Source organism: Rhinatrema bivittatum, chromosome 1, assembly GCF_901001135.1.
Source record: "Rhinatrema bivittatum chromosome 1, aRhiBiv1.1, whole genome shotgun sequence".
NCBI lineage: Eukaryota > Metazoa > Chordata > Amphibia > Gymnophiona > Rhinatrematidae > Rhinatrema > Rhinatrema bivittatum.
This window is the reverse complement of record NC_042615.1, coordinates 645411989-645429104: the sequence shown is the minus strand read 5'-3', so window position 1 is coordinate 645429104 and position 17116 is coordinate 645411989. Positions and strand designations below refer to the sequence as shown.

General features: G+C 42.6%; 1 protein-coding gene across 2 annotated transcripts in view; it reads right to left on the bottom strand.

Annotated features, from left to right (window-relative positions):
- Nucleotides 1-17116, bottom strand: part of CHD1 (chromodomain helicase DNA binding protein 1) — a 330081-nt gene that overhangs the window by 159180 nt on the left and 153785 nt on the right. For both annotated transcript variants that reach the window (XM_029572713.1, XM_029572721.1), the window contains exon 16: nt 15898-16060. In XM_029572713.1, the coding sequence (XP_029428573.1) occupies nt 15898-16060 (163 nt within the window). The remainder of the gene's footprint in view (nt 1-15897; nt 16061-17116) is intronic.

Genomic DNA, 17116 nt, shown 5'->3' with positions numbered 1-17116 from the left:
GGGCAAGTCACTTTACCCTCCATTGCCTCAGGTACAAACTTAGATTTTAAGCCCTCTGGGGATAGAGAAATACCTACAGTACCTGAGTGTAATCCACTTTGAAGCACTGAAAAAAGTGCGAAAAGCAGAATATAAATCTAAATAAAAAAAACCAAAACAAGCAATTCGCAAAAAGATTCCTATTTCGATTGGCCTGCTTAGAGATGAATCCCCAGATGTTGCTGGTATAACTGAATCATGGCTGTGGGCGTCTGACTCTGTGCTTCTGAACTAACTAAAAATCCTTAACTATGTTACCTTTTCTGAACACCGCACTGGAAAAAACAGGAGCAGGTTGTTAATCATTGCCAAATTTCATCTGCAACTATCTTTACTGCCCCTGGACAACATTGAACAGATTGAAAGTCTCAAATTGGTATACTGAACCTGTCTAAACATCCTGAGGGTGTCACTCTACTTACCTTTAAAGTAGATACTAGAAATGCAATCATTCTAGGAGACGTCAATATGCATGTTGATTGCTCTCCTCTTTCAAATCCTTGCTGGGACTTTCTACATTTTATGAGTGCCCCGGGATTTTCCCAGGTCATTCATCATCCTACTCATAAAATGGGGCATATATTAGATCTAAGCTTTACTTGCGCGACTTGAGTTGCTTATTCTTTATCCATCTCCTCCATTGCGGTTCCCTGATTGGATCATTATTTAATACGTTGTCTCAGAGTTTTCTGCAGGCCTTTTCCAGGGAAAGCCTACCCCTTGCACAGTAGTTAAAAGGCCTCCTATAGACATCGACAACCTATGCAACAAATGAGTACCTGAGCTTTTGGAGACTAATGCTCAAGAAATTATGAGTTTAGTGGACCTTTGGAAAAATTCACTGCATTCCTCCTTAAATGCGATGGCCCCTTTGAAACCATTCACTTTTGTTGGAAGCAACAATGCCTCTTGGTTCTCAACTTCCTTAAATAGTCACAAAAGCGAGCTCTGAAGAACCAAATGCCAGTGACGGAAAAATAAGAGCAGTACCAATCTTTCCCTTTACCAAGCTAGGCTATGCTCCTATAAGACAGCAACAGAACAAGCCAGATAGGAATAGTATTCTGGTCGCATTCTTAGTGCAATCTCCCAACCTTGGGAGCTATTTCACATAGTCCACTTTCTGATCGCTGCACCCAGCCCATCTAGCTTACCCATTACTACTTCTCTCTGTGAAAGTTTCACCCCTTTTTTCATTTCAAAGTACCTCAAATCAATACCTCTCTCAATACTAGCTAATTTGTTTTATCTTTACCGTCTTCACACCAACCTCCCAGTTCTATTTCATCAAGGACTGAGTTCATTCACATGTACCTCTGAAGTAAATGAGGCACTAAAAAAATTAATGGATGTGGTTTTGCCCATTCAATTCCTGTTCTGCCGCCCTCATCTAAATACTTCGCTCGGACGCTGGGAATGTAATAGCAAAAATCAATTTTTCTAAGGGTCTGGGTTCCTGCACCACTTAAATCAGCAGCAGTTCATCCTCTTCTTAAGAAATCCAATGAAGACGTCACTGTTTCAGTTAACTACCATCCCATTTCTATTCTTCCCTCCTTTATAGAACCATGTAAAAGGTTGTGATTTCCCAGTTACAGGAGTTCGTTGACTTACAAGGTTTCCTAGATAAAGAAGAGTTGTCTACCTGTAATAGGTGTTCCCCGAGGTCAGCAGGATGTTGGTCCTCACACATGGGTGACATCATTGGAAGGAGTCCGACCCAGAACTTTGATCTCAAAGATTCTAGAGCTTTGAAACATGCTCTATTGAGCATGTGCAGCTGTAATCATCACCCTGCTCCCTAAGCAGAGTCCCTTAGAACATTATATAGCTAATACATGGAGAACCAAATCATGTACTGTGTCAACATTCATATTCTAGGTCAACGTCATAGTAAATCCATATTCTGGTTCATATTTTAGGTCAATCCATAATCTAGTTCATATTCATATATTTTCTAGGTAGTTCATGTTCATACATTTCCTAGATCAACACAATTTCAAATATAAATTCTAATTCTACTAACAATACGCTTTACATCATTCATTGTTTATAGCTCGCTCCACTAACATTATCTCTGGTTCTGACGTTTAAGTTATCAGGTATTTTATGTTACGTCATATGCACTTCTAAAGAGCCATGTTTTCAGTTCATGCTTGAAACTCTTTCTTCCTATTTGGCGAAATAACTCTGGAAGAGAGTTCCACAATTTTGGGCCCGCTATGGAGAACATTCGGTCTCTTATTTGCGTTAGGTCTGTCTTCCGAGTAGAAGGCACCAGTCGAAGTCCTTTATTTTGTGATCATAGGGCTCTCTGTAGTGTGTAATGTTGTAGTGTCATTCCTAGTAAGCATGGATTAATAGAGTTAATACTGTATAGTGAATTCTGGATTGTACAGAAAGCCAGTGCAGTGCTGATAAGTGGGCAGTCCTCTCAAAGATTTTCAGGAAGATGTCTAGGTCCTTGCCTGCTTTCATTTTAAATAGGAAGTGAGGTGACAGATTCACCTGGGTTTTCCTGGACACAGCAATCTGCACAGCCTGTGCTACCTGATTTAGCATTGTGTTTTGATGCACAAGTTGCTCTCGCAGCGCCTGCTGCTGGTTAATTTATGTGACATTCTGCAATTGTTGCTGCTCTATAGTAAGGACCTGGATCACTTGGTCCATCCTCCCTGCTTCTGGAGCTGCCTCCAGCCAGGGTGTCTCTCCGGGGAATGAGATTTAAAAAAAAACTGTCTTGTCCAGCCCTGGCTCACTGCTTGACCCTTGACTGCATAGGAGGGGCTAACCCCCTTGGCTTGTTGTAGCTTCAGTTAGGAGAATGGAACTGAGTGGCCCCAGAAAAAAGGGGGGGGGGGAACCTCTGCAGGGTTTTTTTTTCTGCTGTGGATGTGGGCTTCCACCTGTTTATTTATTTATGTAGTCATTTTATATACCGCCGTTCCAAAAGAAGATCACAACAGTTTACAAACTCAGCATTCATATTCTAGGTCAACATCATAGTAAATACATATTCTGGTTCATATTTTAGATCAACACAACAGCTTATAATTTGGTTCATATTCATACATTTTCTAGGTAGTTCGAGGTCATGTTCATACATTTCCTAGATCAACACATCTTCAAATATAAATTCTAATTCTACTAACAATACACTTTACATCATTCATTGTTTATAGCTAGCTCCACTAATATTATCTCTGATATTGACGCTGAAGTTATCAGCATACTGGTATTTTATGTTAAGTCGTATGCATTTCTAAAGAACCATGTTTTCAGTTCATGTTTGAAACTCTGTTATTTGGCATCATGACTCTGGAAGAGAGTTTGACAACTTGGGGCCCACTATGCAGAACATTTGGTCTCTTATTTGCGTTAGGTGTGTGTTCCAAGTAGAATGCACCATTTGAAGTCCTTTGTTTTGGGCTCTTTGTGGTATGTAATGTTGAAGCGTCACTCCTAATAAGCATGGATTAATATTGTTGATGATAATGAAAATTAGTTTATACTTTATAGTAAATTTTGGATTATACAAGAAGCCAGTGCAGTACTAATAGCATGGGGGTGATGTGGTCAAATTTCTTTGCCCCTAGTAAGAGTCTAGCAGAGGCATTTTGAAGTAACTGTAGTAGTTTTAGTAGACATGAGGGTAGGCCCAGTAACAGGGAGTCTAAGTTTGTAAATATCAATGTTTGTAATACAGTGCAGAAGTTCTGTATTGTTAGTAAAGGTTTCAGACTATGTAATATTCTCAGCTTGGAGTATCCTGTTTGATTAATTTGCTTATATGCTTTTTCATAGTGAAGTTCTCATCGATCTGTATTCCTAGGTCTCGTATTTGATCTGAGGGAGTGATATTTATAATTCCTAGGTCTAGGGTTGGTGGTTTGATTGTCGTGGTACCATAAGTCAGGAAACACATGTTTTGTTTTCTACTTTGTCTTCTAAATTAAAAATGATCAATTCCAAGTGCAGCTACAGCATAGGAAAATTGTTCTTACCTGCTAATTCTTGTTCCTGAAGTACCACAGATCAGTCCAGACAAGTGGGTTTTGCATCCCTACCAGCAGATGGAGGCAGAGAACCAAAAACTTTAGAGGCACTGCTACATAACCGAGAGTGTCACTTGCAGTCCCTCAGTATTGACCTGTACCCAAGCCAACTATAGAATAACAACTACTCAACAACTTAACAACCCCCTAAATGAGGGCAATTGCCAAACCCAAAGTTGGAGCCCCCCAAACAGAAAAACCACAAATCAACCCAAGGGGCTAACCACAACCTGGCAAACGTCTTTAGGTTCTCTATATATATTCTGACAGTTCTTTCCAGTAAGCATGCCAGAACATGGTCTTGTCATAATGGTCTTGAGAATATTAAGGTACTTCAGGAACAAAAATTAGCAAGTAAGAACCAATTTTCCTTTCCTGTTCGTACCCCAGATCAATCCAGACAAGTGGGATGTACCAAAGCACCCCTACACTGGGCGGGCCTATGAAAGACCCCCTCTAAATCCACTTTCGCCAAAGGCGGCTCTCCTGGAGCCTGAACATCTAAATGGTAACAGCAAGATAAAGTGTGAAGAGAAGACCACGTCATTGCTCTACAAATCTCCCGCGGCGACACTAATTGACACTTGGCCCACAACATTGGTTGCGCTCTAGTAGAGTGCACATGCAACCCCTCTGGAATTCTTCCCTTACAAAAGGTAGGCTGAAACAATAGCTTGCTTCAGTCAACGCACTATCGTGCCCTTGAAGGCCTTGCATCCATTTCTGGCACCTCCAAACAATACAAACAAATGATTCTACCGCAGAAAACCGTTTGTGATGTATGCCTCTGGTGACTCAGCAGATCAATTTGGGAAGGCAGGAGCTCCACAGTCTGATTCAGGTGAAACAAAGATACCACCTTAGATAGGAATGAAGGTACCATGCGAAAAGACACCCCCTAGTCCGAAATCATCAAGAATGGTTCCCTACAGAACAAAGCCTGCAGCTCAGAGATCCTTCTAAATGAAAAAATTGCCACCAAAAATACCACCTTCAGAGTGAGGTCCTTTAACGATGCCTTCCTCAACAGTTCAAAACGGAGGCCCACAAAGCACCCGCAAGACCAAGTTTAAACTCCATTCTGGACCCAATCTATGCACCAATGGCCACAGATGCTCAACCCCCTTCAAAAACCTCACAACATCTGGATGTGAGGCCAACAACCTTTTCCCGGTAGTATATCTCTGAGACTCCCCAAGGCTGCCACCAAAATCTGCAAGGAATTGTAAGCTAAGCTCTTGAAAATCATGGGCTCAGAGAATCCTTTTTGTTGCAAGTGTTTGCTCTCAAAAGTCAAGTTGCAAGACAAAAATGAACTGCCCGATCCGAGAAAAATAGGACCTTGCCTTAACAGCCCCTGCAAATGAGACAATCTCAGGGACCGTCCATTGTGTGCTGAACCAGATCCGTGAACCACGGATGACGCAGCCACTCTGGCAGCCCCAGTACCACCTGGCCCGGACGCCTCTCAATATGCCTAAACACTCGACCTGGAGGGAACACAAATAGCAGGATCCTTGTAGGCCATGGAAGAACCCGAGCGTCTATGCCCTTGGCTGCAACCTATCATCTGCAGCTGAAGAAACTTGCTGCCTTGACATTGCTCTTTGTCGCTATCAGATCCAAACGGGGACTGCTTCAAATGAGACTGGATAAGACCGAAGGCCTCCTTCGACAGCTCCCATTCTCCCAGGTCCAACTGTTACCTGCTTAGACAGTCCACTTGCACATTACCCACTCCTGCAATATGTGAAGTGGCTATTCCTTGCAAATGTTGCTCCGCCCAGGCAAAAAGGTTCTGGGCTCCTTGGGCAACTGCGCGACTCTTCGTTCCCCTTTGTTGGTTGATAAAAGCCACTGCTGTCGCATTGTCCGAACACACACTGACCATTCGACCTTGGCCTTGTGGAACGAATTCCACAAGGCCCTGCATATTGCTCTCGTTTCCAAGTGATTGATAGACCAGGATGCTTCCACTGGCAATCACAGTCCTTGTGCCAGCTGTTCTTGACAGATCGCCTCCCAATCCTTCAAGTTGGCATCCGTGATTCCTATTACCCAGTCCAGAACCTCCAGGCCCATCTCTTTCTCCAAATTGGGCCGACACAGCCACCATGAGAGACTGGACCTGGAAGTATACTGCAGCGGTAAAGTCTGATGAAACTCCTCTGACAACGGATTCAAGCACGACAGCAATGCCTCCTGTAGAGGGTGCATGTGGGCAAAAGTGCATGGCACCAAATTCAACGTAGATGCCATTGAATCCAGGACCTGAAGATAATCCCAAGCCCTGGGCACTGGCATCCGCAAAATCCGCACCACCTGGGACTGTAACTTTCAAATCCTCTCCAAGGTGAAAAACACTCTGCCGAGCATTGAACTTTGCCCCCAAGTATTCCAGCATCTGGGCAGGGCTCAGGTGACTTTTCACCAAATTTACCACCCAGCTCAAAGACCACAACATATCCATCACCGTGCAGACAGACTACCAGCATGCTTCTTCCGATTTCCCTTGGATAAACCAGTTATCTGGATAAGTGTGAATGTGCGAGGTGCAGTTGCTAAACCCAATGGGAGGGCCTGAAACTGGAAAAGTTATTCCAGAACCATAACATGAAGAAACTTTGATGTTCTTCCTGAATGGGTATGTGCAGATAGGCTTCCATCAAGTCCAGCGAGGCCTGAAAAACTCCACAAGATAAACTGCCGCTATCACTGTCCTCAATGTTTTCATACGGAAAAATGGGGAACTCGCAGTATCACATTTCATTTTTTGCAGATCGAGGATGGGATGAAAGACTCCTTCCTTTTTTGGTACAACACAATAAATCGAGTACTTCCCGATACTTACCGGTACTATCATTCCAACAACTGAAGGCAACACAATGTATCCTGAATCACCGCTTGCTTGCCTTGCACACTGCAATGAGACACCATGAAAGCTACTGTGATGGGGCGAAAAAATTCTAAAGCATAGCCGTCACTTATTATTTCTAGGACCCATTGGTCCGAGGTAATCCTCGTCCCCTCTTCGTAAAACTGTGATAGACGGCCTTCCACCACCATCTCAAGAGAGTGTACCAGCTTGGCTTCATTGTGAAACTTTACTGCCATTGGCCCCCTGTTTGGAGTCCTCTCAGGGAAGTCTATGGATACCTCAAAAGGACAGCTGCCTACCGGATCTCTGGTTCTGCCTGAAGACAGTGCAGAACCCTTACTGTGACAAAAACAGCCACAACTCCCGAAACCTAGAGTGAGGGGGAAAAGACTTCCTGACTGGATAATACTTTAAAATCGTCGGCTCAGTGTGCTGCAGCAGTCAAAAAAGCAAACAGAATGTTAGGAATTATTAGGAAGGGAATGATGAATAAAACGGAAAATGTCATAATGCCTCTATATCGCTCCATGGTGAGACCACACCTTGAATACTGTGTACAATTCTGGTCGCCGCATCTCAAAAAAGATATAGTTGCGATGGAGAAGGTACAGAGAAGGGCAACCAAAATGATAAAGAGGATGGAACAATTCCCCTATGAGGAAAGGCTGAAGAGGTTAGGGCTGTTCAGCTTGGAGAAGAGACGGCTGAGGGGGGATATGATAGAGGTCTTTAAGATCATGAGAGGTCTTGAACGAGTAGATGTGAATTGGTTATTTACACTTTCGAATAATAGAAGGACTAGGGGGCATTCCATGAAGTTAGCAAGTAGTACATTTAAGACTAATTGGAAAAAAAATCTTTTTCACTCAACGCACAATAAACCTCTGGAATTTGTTGCCAGAGGATGTGGTTAGTGCAGTTAGTGTAGCTGGGTTCAAAAAAGGTTTGGATAAGTTCTTGGAGGAGAAGTCTATTAACGGCTATTAATCAAGTTTACTTAGGGAATAGCCTCTGCTATTAATTGCATCAGTAGCATGGGATCTTCTTAGTGTTTGGATAATTGCCAGGTTCTTGTGGCCTGGTTTGGCCTCTGTTGGAAACAGGATGCTGGGCTTGATGGACCCTTGGTGTGACCCAGCATGGCAATTTCTTATGTTCTTATGTCATCTTATCCTCCGGCAACATATTCCCTTTAGACTCCCCCAAAACCTTCATCAATTGTTTCAGGTCCTCCCTGAACAACAATTTTCCTTCTTTTAAAGGGAAGATTACAGAGCTGAGACTTGGACCACATATCAGCTGACCAATTCTGCAACCACAGCAGATGTCACACCGAGAAGTCCAGCTCAAATCATAAAGCATGTCAGTTTCATACACAATCCTGGCCTCTACCTGAGTTGCCTGGCTATTAACACCAGCATCTGCTGAAGATTTCTCCTGAGACTTCTGGACTCAGCATAAACAGGCCTTCTGCCTCAGACCTCCACAGATTGCTGCTCAAAGGCTCAGCACCAAGACTTCAAACATCCTCTCCCAATGAATTTCTAGCTTACAGTCCTGCATGTCGACTTGTTAGTGACCGCCGAGACAGATGCAGACACCTTCAGCAATACCAGCAGCTGCAGGATATCCTCCGTGAGAGGATACAATTTTACTTTTGCTCTAGCCACCTTGGGGATCACTTCTGGAAAATCCCATTCCTGGTTTACCAGCATCTTGATTTTTTTAGGTAGCCCTGGAGTCAAAAGAACAGCGGATCCACCCTTTCATTGTCAGACTCCTCCTGGACCACCTTAATATTTATTAATTTATTAAGTTTTCTATACTGTTACTAGGAAATACCATCGTAATGGTTTACAATACATAAAATTTGAGTAACAACAGATATAATCCAGACACAATTTTAAAATAAATAACAACATTTTAAAATAGCTAAAATTTAAAACAAACACTAGTTCCTAATATCTCTCAGTATATTCAGGTAAAATTGGAAAAAAACAATAACTTAAATACTAAAATAGAGACTAATGCTGCACGTTAAAAGACCTTAAAAAGCATAAAACAGGTAATAAAAGCGTCTTTTTTCACTCAGTATATGCTATGCCAAATAACCAGGTTTTGAGATCATGTTTAAACCTTTTGAAATTTGTTTCAAGCCTCAATTCCTGTGGTAATGTGTTCCAAAGTTTCGGTCCTGCTAGAGATACTGCTCTCTCCCTAGCTTGATTTAACCATGCCAAATGGACTGATGGTAAAGAAAGGAGGCCTTTGTTGGCAGAATGCAAATTTCGTTGTGGAACATGAAGCCTGATGGCAGTGTTCAGCCAGTCTACCTGCTCCCCATTTGTGTAGAATACATAATGTTTTAAATGTAATTCTTGATTCAATGGGTAACCAATGTAGTTCAATTAGAATAGGGGTAATGTGATCCCTCTTTCTGCTGCCCGTTAGGATTCTTGCCGCAGCATTTTGCGAGACTTGTAAAGGGCTTTTAGAGGATGCTGAAAGACCTAAAGGAGAGCATTACAGTAGTCCGTACTTGCGAAGATTAATGTTTGTAGTACTGTATGAAAATCATTTTGTGAGAGTAGGGGTTTAAGGTGTTTCAGTAGCATTAATTTTGCATACACTTCTCTTATTTTCGCTGCTATGTGTTTTTTAAAGCATAGTTCTGGATCAATTATTACTCCTAAGTCTCTAATCTGTTCTGCCAGTGTGAAAGTGGTATTATCCCGGGTTGTTATTACACTTAAATCTCTGGGGGTCATTGTCCTTTCTAAAAGAATAATTTCGGTTTTTTCGATTTTCAGTACTAGCTTCATTTGCGTGAGTAATTGCTTAATTACTTTGAGATACATTGCCATTGTTTCGTATGTCTTTTCTAATGTATCCTGGATCGGTAACAGAATTTGGATATCGTTTGCGTATATATAATAATTTAGCCCGAGTCTAGAAAGCAGGTGACAATGGCAACATATAGATGATTAGTGAGTCTGATAAAGCTGATCCCTGGGGGACACCAGTAGTGAATTTTATATTATCAGAAAAAGTATTATTAATTTGTACTTTGTAGAACCGGTTGTTCAAGTAAGATGTAAACCATTTTAATGTATTTTCAGTAAGTCCTAGTTCCGATAGTCTTTGAAGTAAAATCATAATGTTAACAGTGCTGAAAGCTGCCGAAAGATCAAGTAAAAATTAATTGGTATGATTGCCCATTATCCATTCCTCTTAAAACTGTATCGGTTAAAGCAAGAAGTAAAGTTTCAGTACTAAAATTACGTCAAAAACCAAATTGGGAGGGATAAAGTACTGGTATATCATTTGTGTCCAAGTGTAATGATAACTGTCTATGTGCTATCTTTTCTATTAATTTTAAAGGAACAAGAGATTTGAGACTGGTCTATAATTATTAAAGGGTAAGGGATCTAATTTTTTATTTTTTAAGATGGGTCTGATTATTGCATCTTTTAAAATATCAGGGAGATGGCCTTCGCTGAATGACTTAATAATGAATGTGATAGTTGGTATAATTGTTTGAGCTATCAATTTTAATTCAGTTATTGGAATTGCATCCAGTGGATGACTAGCTGGATTCAGTGTTTTTAACAGAGTTTCCACCTCTGTAAACAATGTCTCTTCATAATTTACCCATTTGACCTGGTCTTTTTCACAAAGGTTTATCACCTGTTGTTTCGTGCCATCTAAGTTCACCAAAAGTTTATCAATTTTCTCTTTGAAAAAAAAGGTTACTTCGTTGCATTTGTCTTCTGAGAGTTCTAATCTAGTGTAGTATCTGCAGTTAATTTACTCACTATGTTAAAGAGGGCTTTTGGTTATTGGAGAATTTTTGAATTTTCTTCCCATAGTAATCTTTCTTCACATTGTTTATCAGCTTTTTGTAATGGGCCAGGTAAGATCAGTAATTGCTTAGTGCTACTGTTGTTTTATTCTTCCTTCTTCTGAACATGGGAAATAAGGGGCCTCAACAACTCCAAACGGAAAAGACAAACCACCTGCGGGTCATCTCCCTCCATTATCAGGACCTCTTTGGGATCAGCCTGATCGACATCCACCGTGAGATCTGCTGGGTCACTCTGAGCTACCAGCCCCTCAGGATGGTCCAGATCCAGCCGGCGAAGGAGGTTCCCTGACCCCTGGCCAAGGAGCCCCTCCTGCCTCTTTGCAGCAGGACGAGACGGCTGACAGAAATACCCGTTTATAATAAGCCCGTGCTTTTCCTGGTTAAAAGGCCTTATGCATAAGCAAGCCAAATTCTGAGGAAAACTCCACGTCATCCTCTCCCCTGTCCGGCCCCAGAGCTTGCATCTGCCCCCTCCCCGACAGGATCGCCAGAGCCTGTCACCTTCAAAGCTGTAGCCCTTCTTCTGCATGGCAGGCTGTTAGGCTGTTTAGGCTTCCTGTACTGATCCTGACAGGGTCTTGGGAACCTACCAGACTCATTACTCCCCAGAGGGCCCCTCCCCTCCAGAAACAAATCGTGGCATAGCATCGCTGCATTTAGCTGTCCCCCAGAAAGGCTGCTGGCCTGACAAGCTTTCCTGTACTGGGAAACCACTGTCTGAGGCATCTTGTCTCCATGTGATGGAGACAAGATGTCTCCATCACATGTCTCCATCACATGGTCTCCATGTGATGGAGACATGTGACTTATGACTTATGAGGAGAGATTGAAGAATCTAAATATGTACACCCTGGAGGAAAGGAGGAGCAGAGGTGATATGATACAGACTTTCAGATACTTGAAAGGTTTTAATGATCCAAAGACAACGACAAACCTTTTCCGTAGGAAAAAAATCAGCAGAACCAGGGGTCACGATTTGAAGCTCCAGGGAGGAAGATTCAGAACCAATGTCAGGAAGTATTTCTTCACAGAGAGGGTGGTGGATGCCTGAAATGCCCTTCCGAAGGAAGTGGTGAAGACCAGAACTGTGAAGGACTTCAAAGGGGCGTGGGATAAACACTGTGGATCCATAAAATCAAGAGGCCGTCAATAAAGAGTGGGTGGCTCGCCAGAATGACGGCTACTGCCTGGAGATAATACCCTTATTCAATAAACATACACATGGTTACTGTGACTCCAACATCGCTCTAAGCTACAACAGCAAGAGGAAATGTGGAAAAAAGGATTCGCACTCACAAAGTGGGGAGTAGCTGGCTTGTTACGGCGGTTACTACCCCAAACCAAATGTGCCTGATACTTCACTTTCGATGCATATCCAGCATGGCTCTCTGCTTCAACGGCAGGGGAGAAGAAAAACTGATACTTCACGTATATCCAGCGTAGCTCCCTGCTTCAACGGCAGGGGAGAAGAAAACAACCATTAAGGGCTGAATAACATAGTCTGGGTAAAGCAAATAAGCATGGGTGTAGCTTGCTTATTGTGGCGGTTACTTCCCCTACTACCCCTAACTAATCAAGCTTGATATTTCACTTGGATGCAGCTCCATCACTGCTCTCTACATTATTGGTGGGGGTGGAGGGGAAATAGAACCAAAGAGCTAAGAGAAACAGATAAGTATGAGAGGGAAATGTGTGAAGCTTGCTGGGCAGACTGGATGGGCCGTTTGGTCTTCTTCTGCCGTCATTTCTATGTTTCTATGTGATGGAGACAAGATGCCTCCATTCGATGTCCAGATTCTTCTCCCAATCACAGACTCTCTTCAAAAAACCTGGTCCCACTGGAATAGTTGTCTACAATCGATCAACAGCCTTCTCACCAGTTTAAACCTTATCCTCAATACAAATAAGACCGAGATCCTCATCATATCGCCGGACGAAAACAACGTCCTACTCAACTCCCCAAGCTCCTCACAATTCGCAAAAACAGCTATCAATCACTCACCTTCTGTCAGAGATTTAGGGGTTCTGCTTGACAACCAATTTAATCTTAAAACATTTGTCCAAAATACCACTAAAGAATGCTTCTTCAAATTGCAAGTACTTAAAAAACTGAAACCTCTCCTGCACTTCCGAGACTTCCGCCTGGTGCTGCAATCCATTATCCTCTCTAAAATTGACTACTGCAACTCCCTCCTTCTCGGTCTCCCCGCGATCACCATCAAACCTCTAAGATGGTCCAGAATGCCGCTGCCAGGATACTCACCAACTCAAACAAAAGAGATCACATCACTCCCATCCTTCAGTCACTTCACTAGTTACCCATCAAATTTAGGATCTCTTTCAAAGTTCTCATGATGATCCACAAGGACATCCATAACATCTCCCCTCTCAAGCTAAGCATCCAATTCTGTCCACACACTTCAGATAGACCGATCAGAAGAGCATACAAAGGCTCTCTGTATGCCCCCCCTGCTAAAACCTCCCTAAGAAAGCGAGCGTTATCAACAGCAGGGCCCACTCTATGGAATACGCTTCCCCCGGATCTCCGTCAAGAACTCTGCCCTCAGACTTTCAAAAAAAATCTTAAAACTTGGCTTTTCAGTCAAGCGTTCGACGGAGACTCAAGCACACACTGATGCCGCTCCAAGGACATGGACTAGGGCTCGCGAAAAATGGGCACGCTGCACTCTCAACCTAGTCCTCCCAGGCCTTACCTGGGGCTTTTCTTCCTTAGTCATTTTCTTCCATTTTTTTCCCTCATATTTCTCCTGCCCCTCCATGACCTGCCTCTCCCTTTTCAGTTTCCCATTATTATTCATCTTAGACCCAACTGATCTTAGCATTACGTTTTTTATATGCTATTTATTCTATATTGAAGTCCTGTATTTATTTTGTTTGAAGTACTCGATGGGTTATAAATGTTCCTTGTTTTTCAAACGTTCAAATGTTCATTGTATCACTCCCACGCGACGGTTCTGTTGTACTGTAAACCGGTGTGATTTGTATACTATACAGGAATGTCGGTATATAAGAATTTAAAATAAATAAATAAATGTGGCTGGGCCTGCTGCAGAAGAACAGAAGCTGCATGATCACGGCGTGGGAGAGGAAGGGAACACTGTCCAACGCAGCTCCGGCTCCCCGAGCAGTCTGAAGGTTTCCCACACTGGGAAAAGGCTGTCGGAGCCATCTTATCTTCATGTGGCCAGGCCTGCTGCAGAGGCACAGAAGCCGCATGATAGTGGCGCGTGGGAGAGGAGGGGAATGCGGCCCAATGCAGCCTTCGGCTCCCCAAGCAGCGAACAGAGGAGCTTCACTACTCTTTTCCCCCAGCCCGGGTCTGCCCTGATGATCAAACCAGAAACAGCCCAAGTGGTTGCTGCTGAAAGGAAAATGTAACACTTTTTTTTTTCTTTCAAGAAACAGCAGCCATAGCAAAGGAAGAAATTCAAGCAAAAAAAGGAATACTTCCCTGCTGCTGGCAATACCTCTGGGAAGGAGCCTTCAGGGGATAAGAAGGAACCAGGACCCCTGAATGCTGGCTAAAGCTGATCAGGGATTACCAACCCCCCCCCCCCCGCTCGCCTGACTCAAACTGAAGGATGGCCCACGAAGGAACCTAACACCTCAGGAAGCGTTTTCTAACTTCTCTTCTTCTGTCCCTTGTTTCTTTCTTTTTTTCTTAACTGCAGGTTTGCACCTCTACCATTTGCTGGAGACAGAAATACTGAGGGATTGAAGGTGGCACTCTCGGTTATGTAGCAATGCCTCAAAGTTTTTGGTTCTCTGCCTTCATCTGCTGGTAGGGATGCAAAACCCACTTGTCTGGACTGATCTCGAGTATGAACAGAATGTCTTTTAGACCCTGACAGGAAGGAGGAATTCCAGTAAAGGAACTATCCAGTTCTGGAACTAGAACAGGCATGGATTGTTTAGAAGAGGTGAATTTGGAATAAACTAATCTTTTTGGCTAAATGGCACAAATATTTGTATCTTTGTGCCGATAGGTTGGTGGAGCCGACAAGGATATGGCACCTTTGCTTGTCAACAGTGTTGGCAAAACTTCTGCGCCAAAGGTGCTTTTCTATGTGCCAATGTGATTTTGGTACCCCCAGGGGTTGTTTTGGCTTCTGTATGCTTGGGTATCGAAGAGAACATTTTCTCTCTCTTTAGGGGAATGGCACCTGTGCTGAGATTTATCCGAATCATGGCCCTTAGCATGAGGAAACTCTGCCCTTTTTGATTTAGGTGATGGTCCCTTTTTTTTATTGATATGGAGGTCTGAGAAGTTATTCTTTCACTTCTGGATTTTCTAGCCCTGGTTGAAAATGGGGCACAAGTGGCACAGTTAGGCTCATCATGCGATGGGCCTAAATAGTGAACACAGTGGTGATACTGGTCTGATAAGTTCATCGTGAAAGAAAAGAAACACTTTTTCAAATCTGGACTGTTGAAGCCAGGTCAAATGCAGGTTTGGTAATTTGAAGTTAACAAGAATTTTGTTTGTTTTAGGAGACTCATGACATGAAATAATTTGAGAAAGAAAAGAAGAAATGACAAGAAAACACAAGGAAAAAATATGCTGAGGGGCTGAAGGAGAGAGTGCCTAAAAACGTTTTGTTTTTTTTTTACATTAACTGAAAAGAAAAGATTGAGCAGACTCACACAGTGGCAGCTGCTCAGGAATACATGTGAATGTGGATAAAACATTCTCAGGTTTTCTGACCTCTGAAAGAGGTTTTTCTTATTGGTGCCATTGGATGACATCACTCATTTGTGTGGCTGATTATTGCCCTGCTTGTGCACAGAGAAACTATTCCATATCAGTTACAGGTTGAGCCTACAAAGACTATTTTTCATGTTCGAGTATTGGTGGTATAAAACCAGAGTTAAATGCCTGTTAATTCTAGCACTGCAACATAGTAAGTATATTGTGGCTGGTCCTAAAATATAGTTACTGCCTATGATGGGCTTATTTTAAAACAGGACTAGCATCCAGTTTTTATGATTTGAAGGACAATTTAAAATGATAGTTTTATGAAAATGAACACATCATTTACCTGTAATGCATCTTGTCTGTTGCAGAGTTCATTACTTTCAGGAAGCTTAATGAGGTAGCAATGGTTACAGCACTTCTTGAGTTCCATCATGATGTTTAAAAATCCTGAGGTACTGCCCTTTGAACCTTTGCTCAAGGCTTTGTAATTCCTGGTTAGAATCCATCTAGGTGGAAACAGGAAACACACAGGAAACAGTTAATCTCTAAGCCAACTTAACTGAAATTTGATAAATCCAGTAGTCTAGGTATATATTAATTGGGTACAAAAATCCTGGGTGATTAAAATTTCCATTGCTGGCACTTGACTGATGTAGCCCCTGATAGGCCATGTTGAGGAGAATGTGCTATAACCGCCCATTTCCACTGAGAGCAAGCAGTCACAGCAAGACCCCTACTGGACTGTGATGATCAGTACATAGCCCTGTGGCCAAGCACAGCCTACCCCTCCCTGCTGCTGGGAGAAAAACAGGTTCGCACAGCCACAGACAGACTGCCAGAAAGAAAAAAATAGAAATAAGAATTAGGTTTACAAATGCATAAAAGTTCAAATCAAATCTAACTATGTGTACTTTAAGGATATTGCTTCAGGGACTGAAAAAATAAATACGACTATTAAAAAAACACACTCTCTTTTTTGAAATGCTAAGAACATATATAGACTAGCCTGACAGCTCAGTGTCAGTGATGTGCACTTCCAAGCAGGAGATCCAAATTTGACTTCTAAGTCCATGTCTGCTGGGAAGTCTGCAATATTCATAACCCCCAGAGGCGAGGGAGTCCTGGCTATCACCTAACAACAATACTCACTAGTCATACACACATGAACTGAGTTCTAATCTAGAGGAAGACGCTGCTTGATGTCCCTGGTCATGGACTGTTGCTGGGTTGCTCTGCCTGATGGCTCTTCATCACACAGCCCCAGCTGAGGCTAGTTCTGATTGAACTGGAAGTCCAATGAAGCAAGAGGAAGACTGACTGGTAATTGGTTTAAGGATAGGAAATGAAGATGGACTAAATAGTCATTTTTTTCTCAGTGGAGGGAGGTAAATAGTGGAGTGCCCCAAAGACTTGTACTTGGACCAGAGTGATTTAATGTATTAATGACCTAAAATAGGGAGTAAAGTATAAGGTGATGATGCCTGCAAGTGACACAAAGTTATTTAAAGTACTTATAACACAAGCAAACTGAATGGAATTTCAGAAGGGTTCTGCGAGACTGA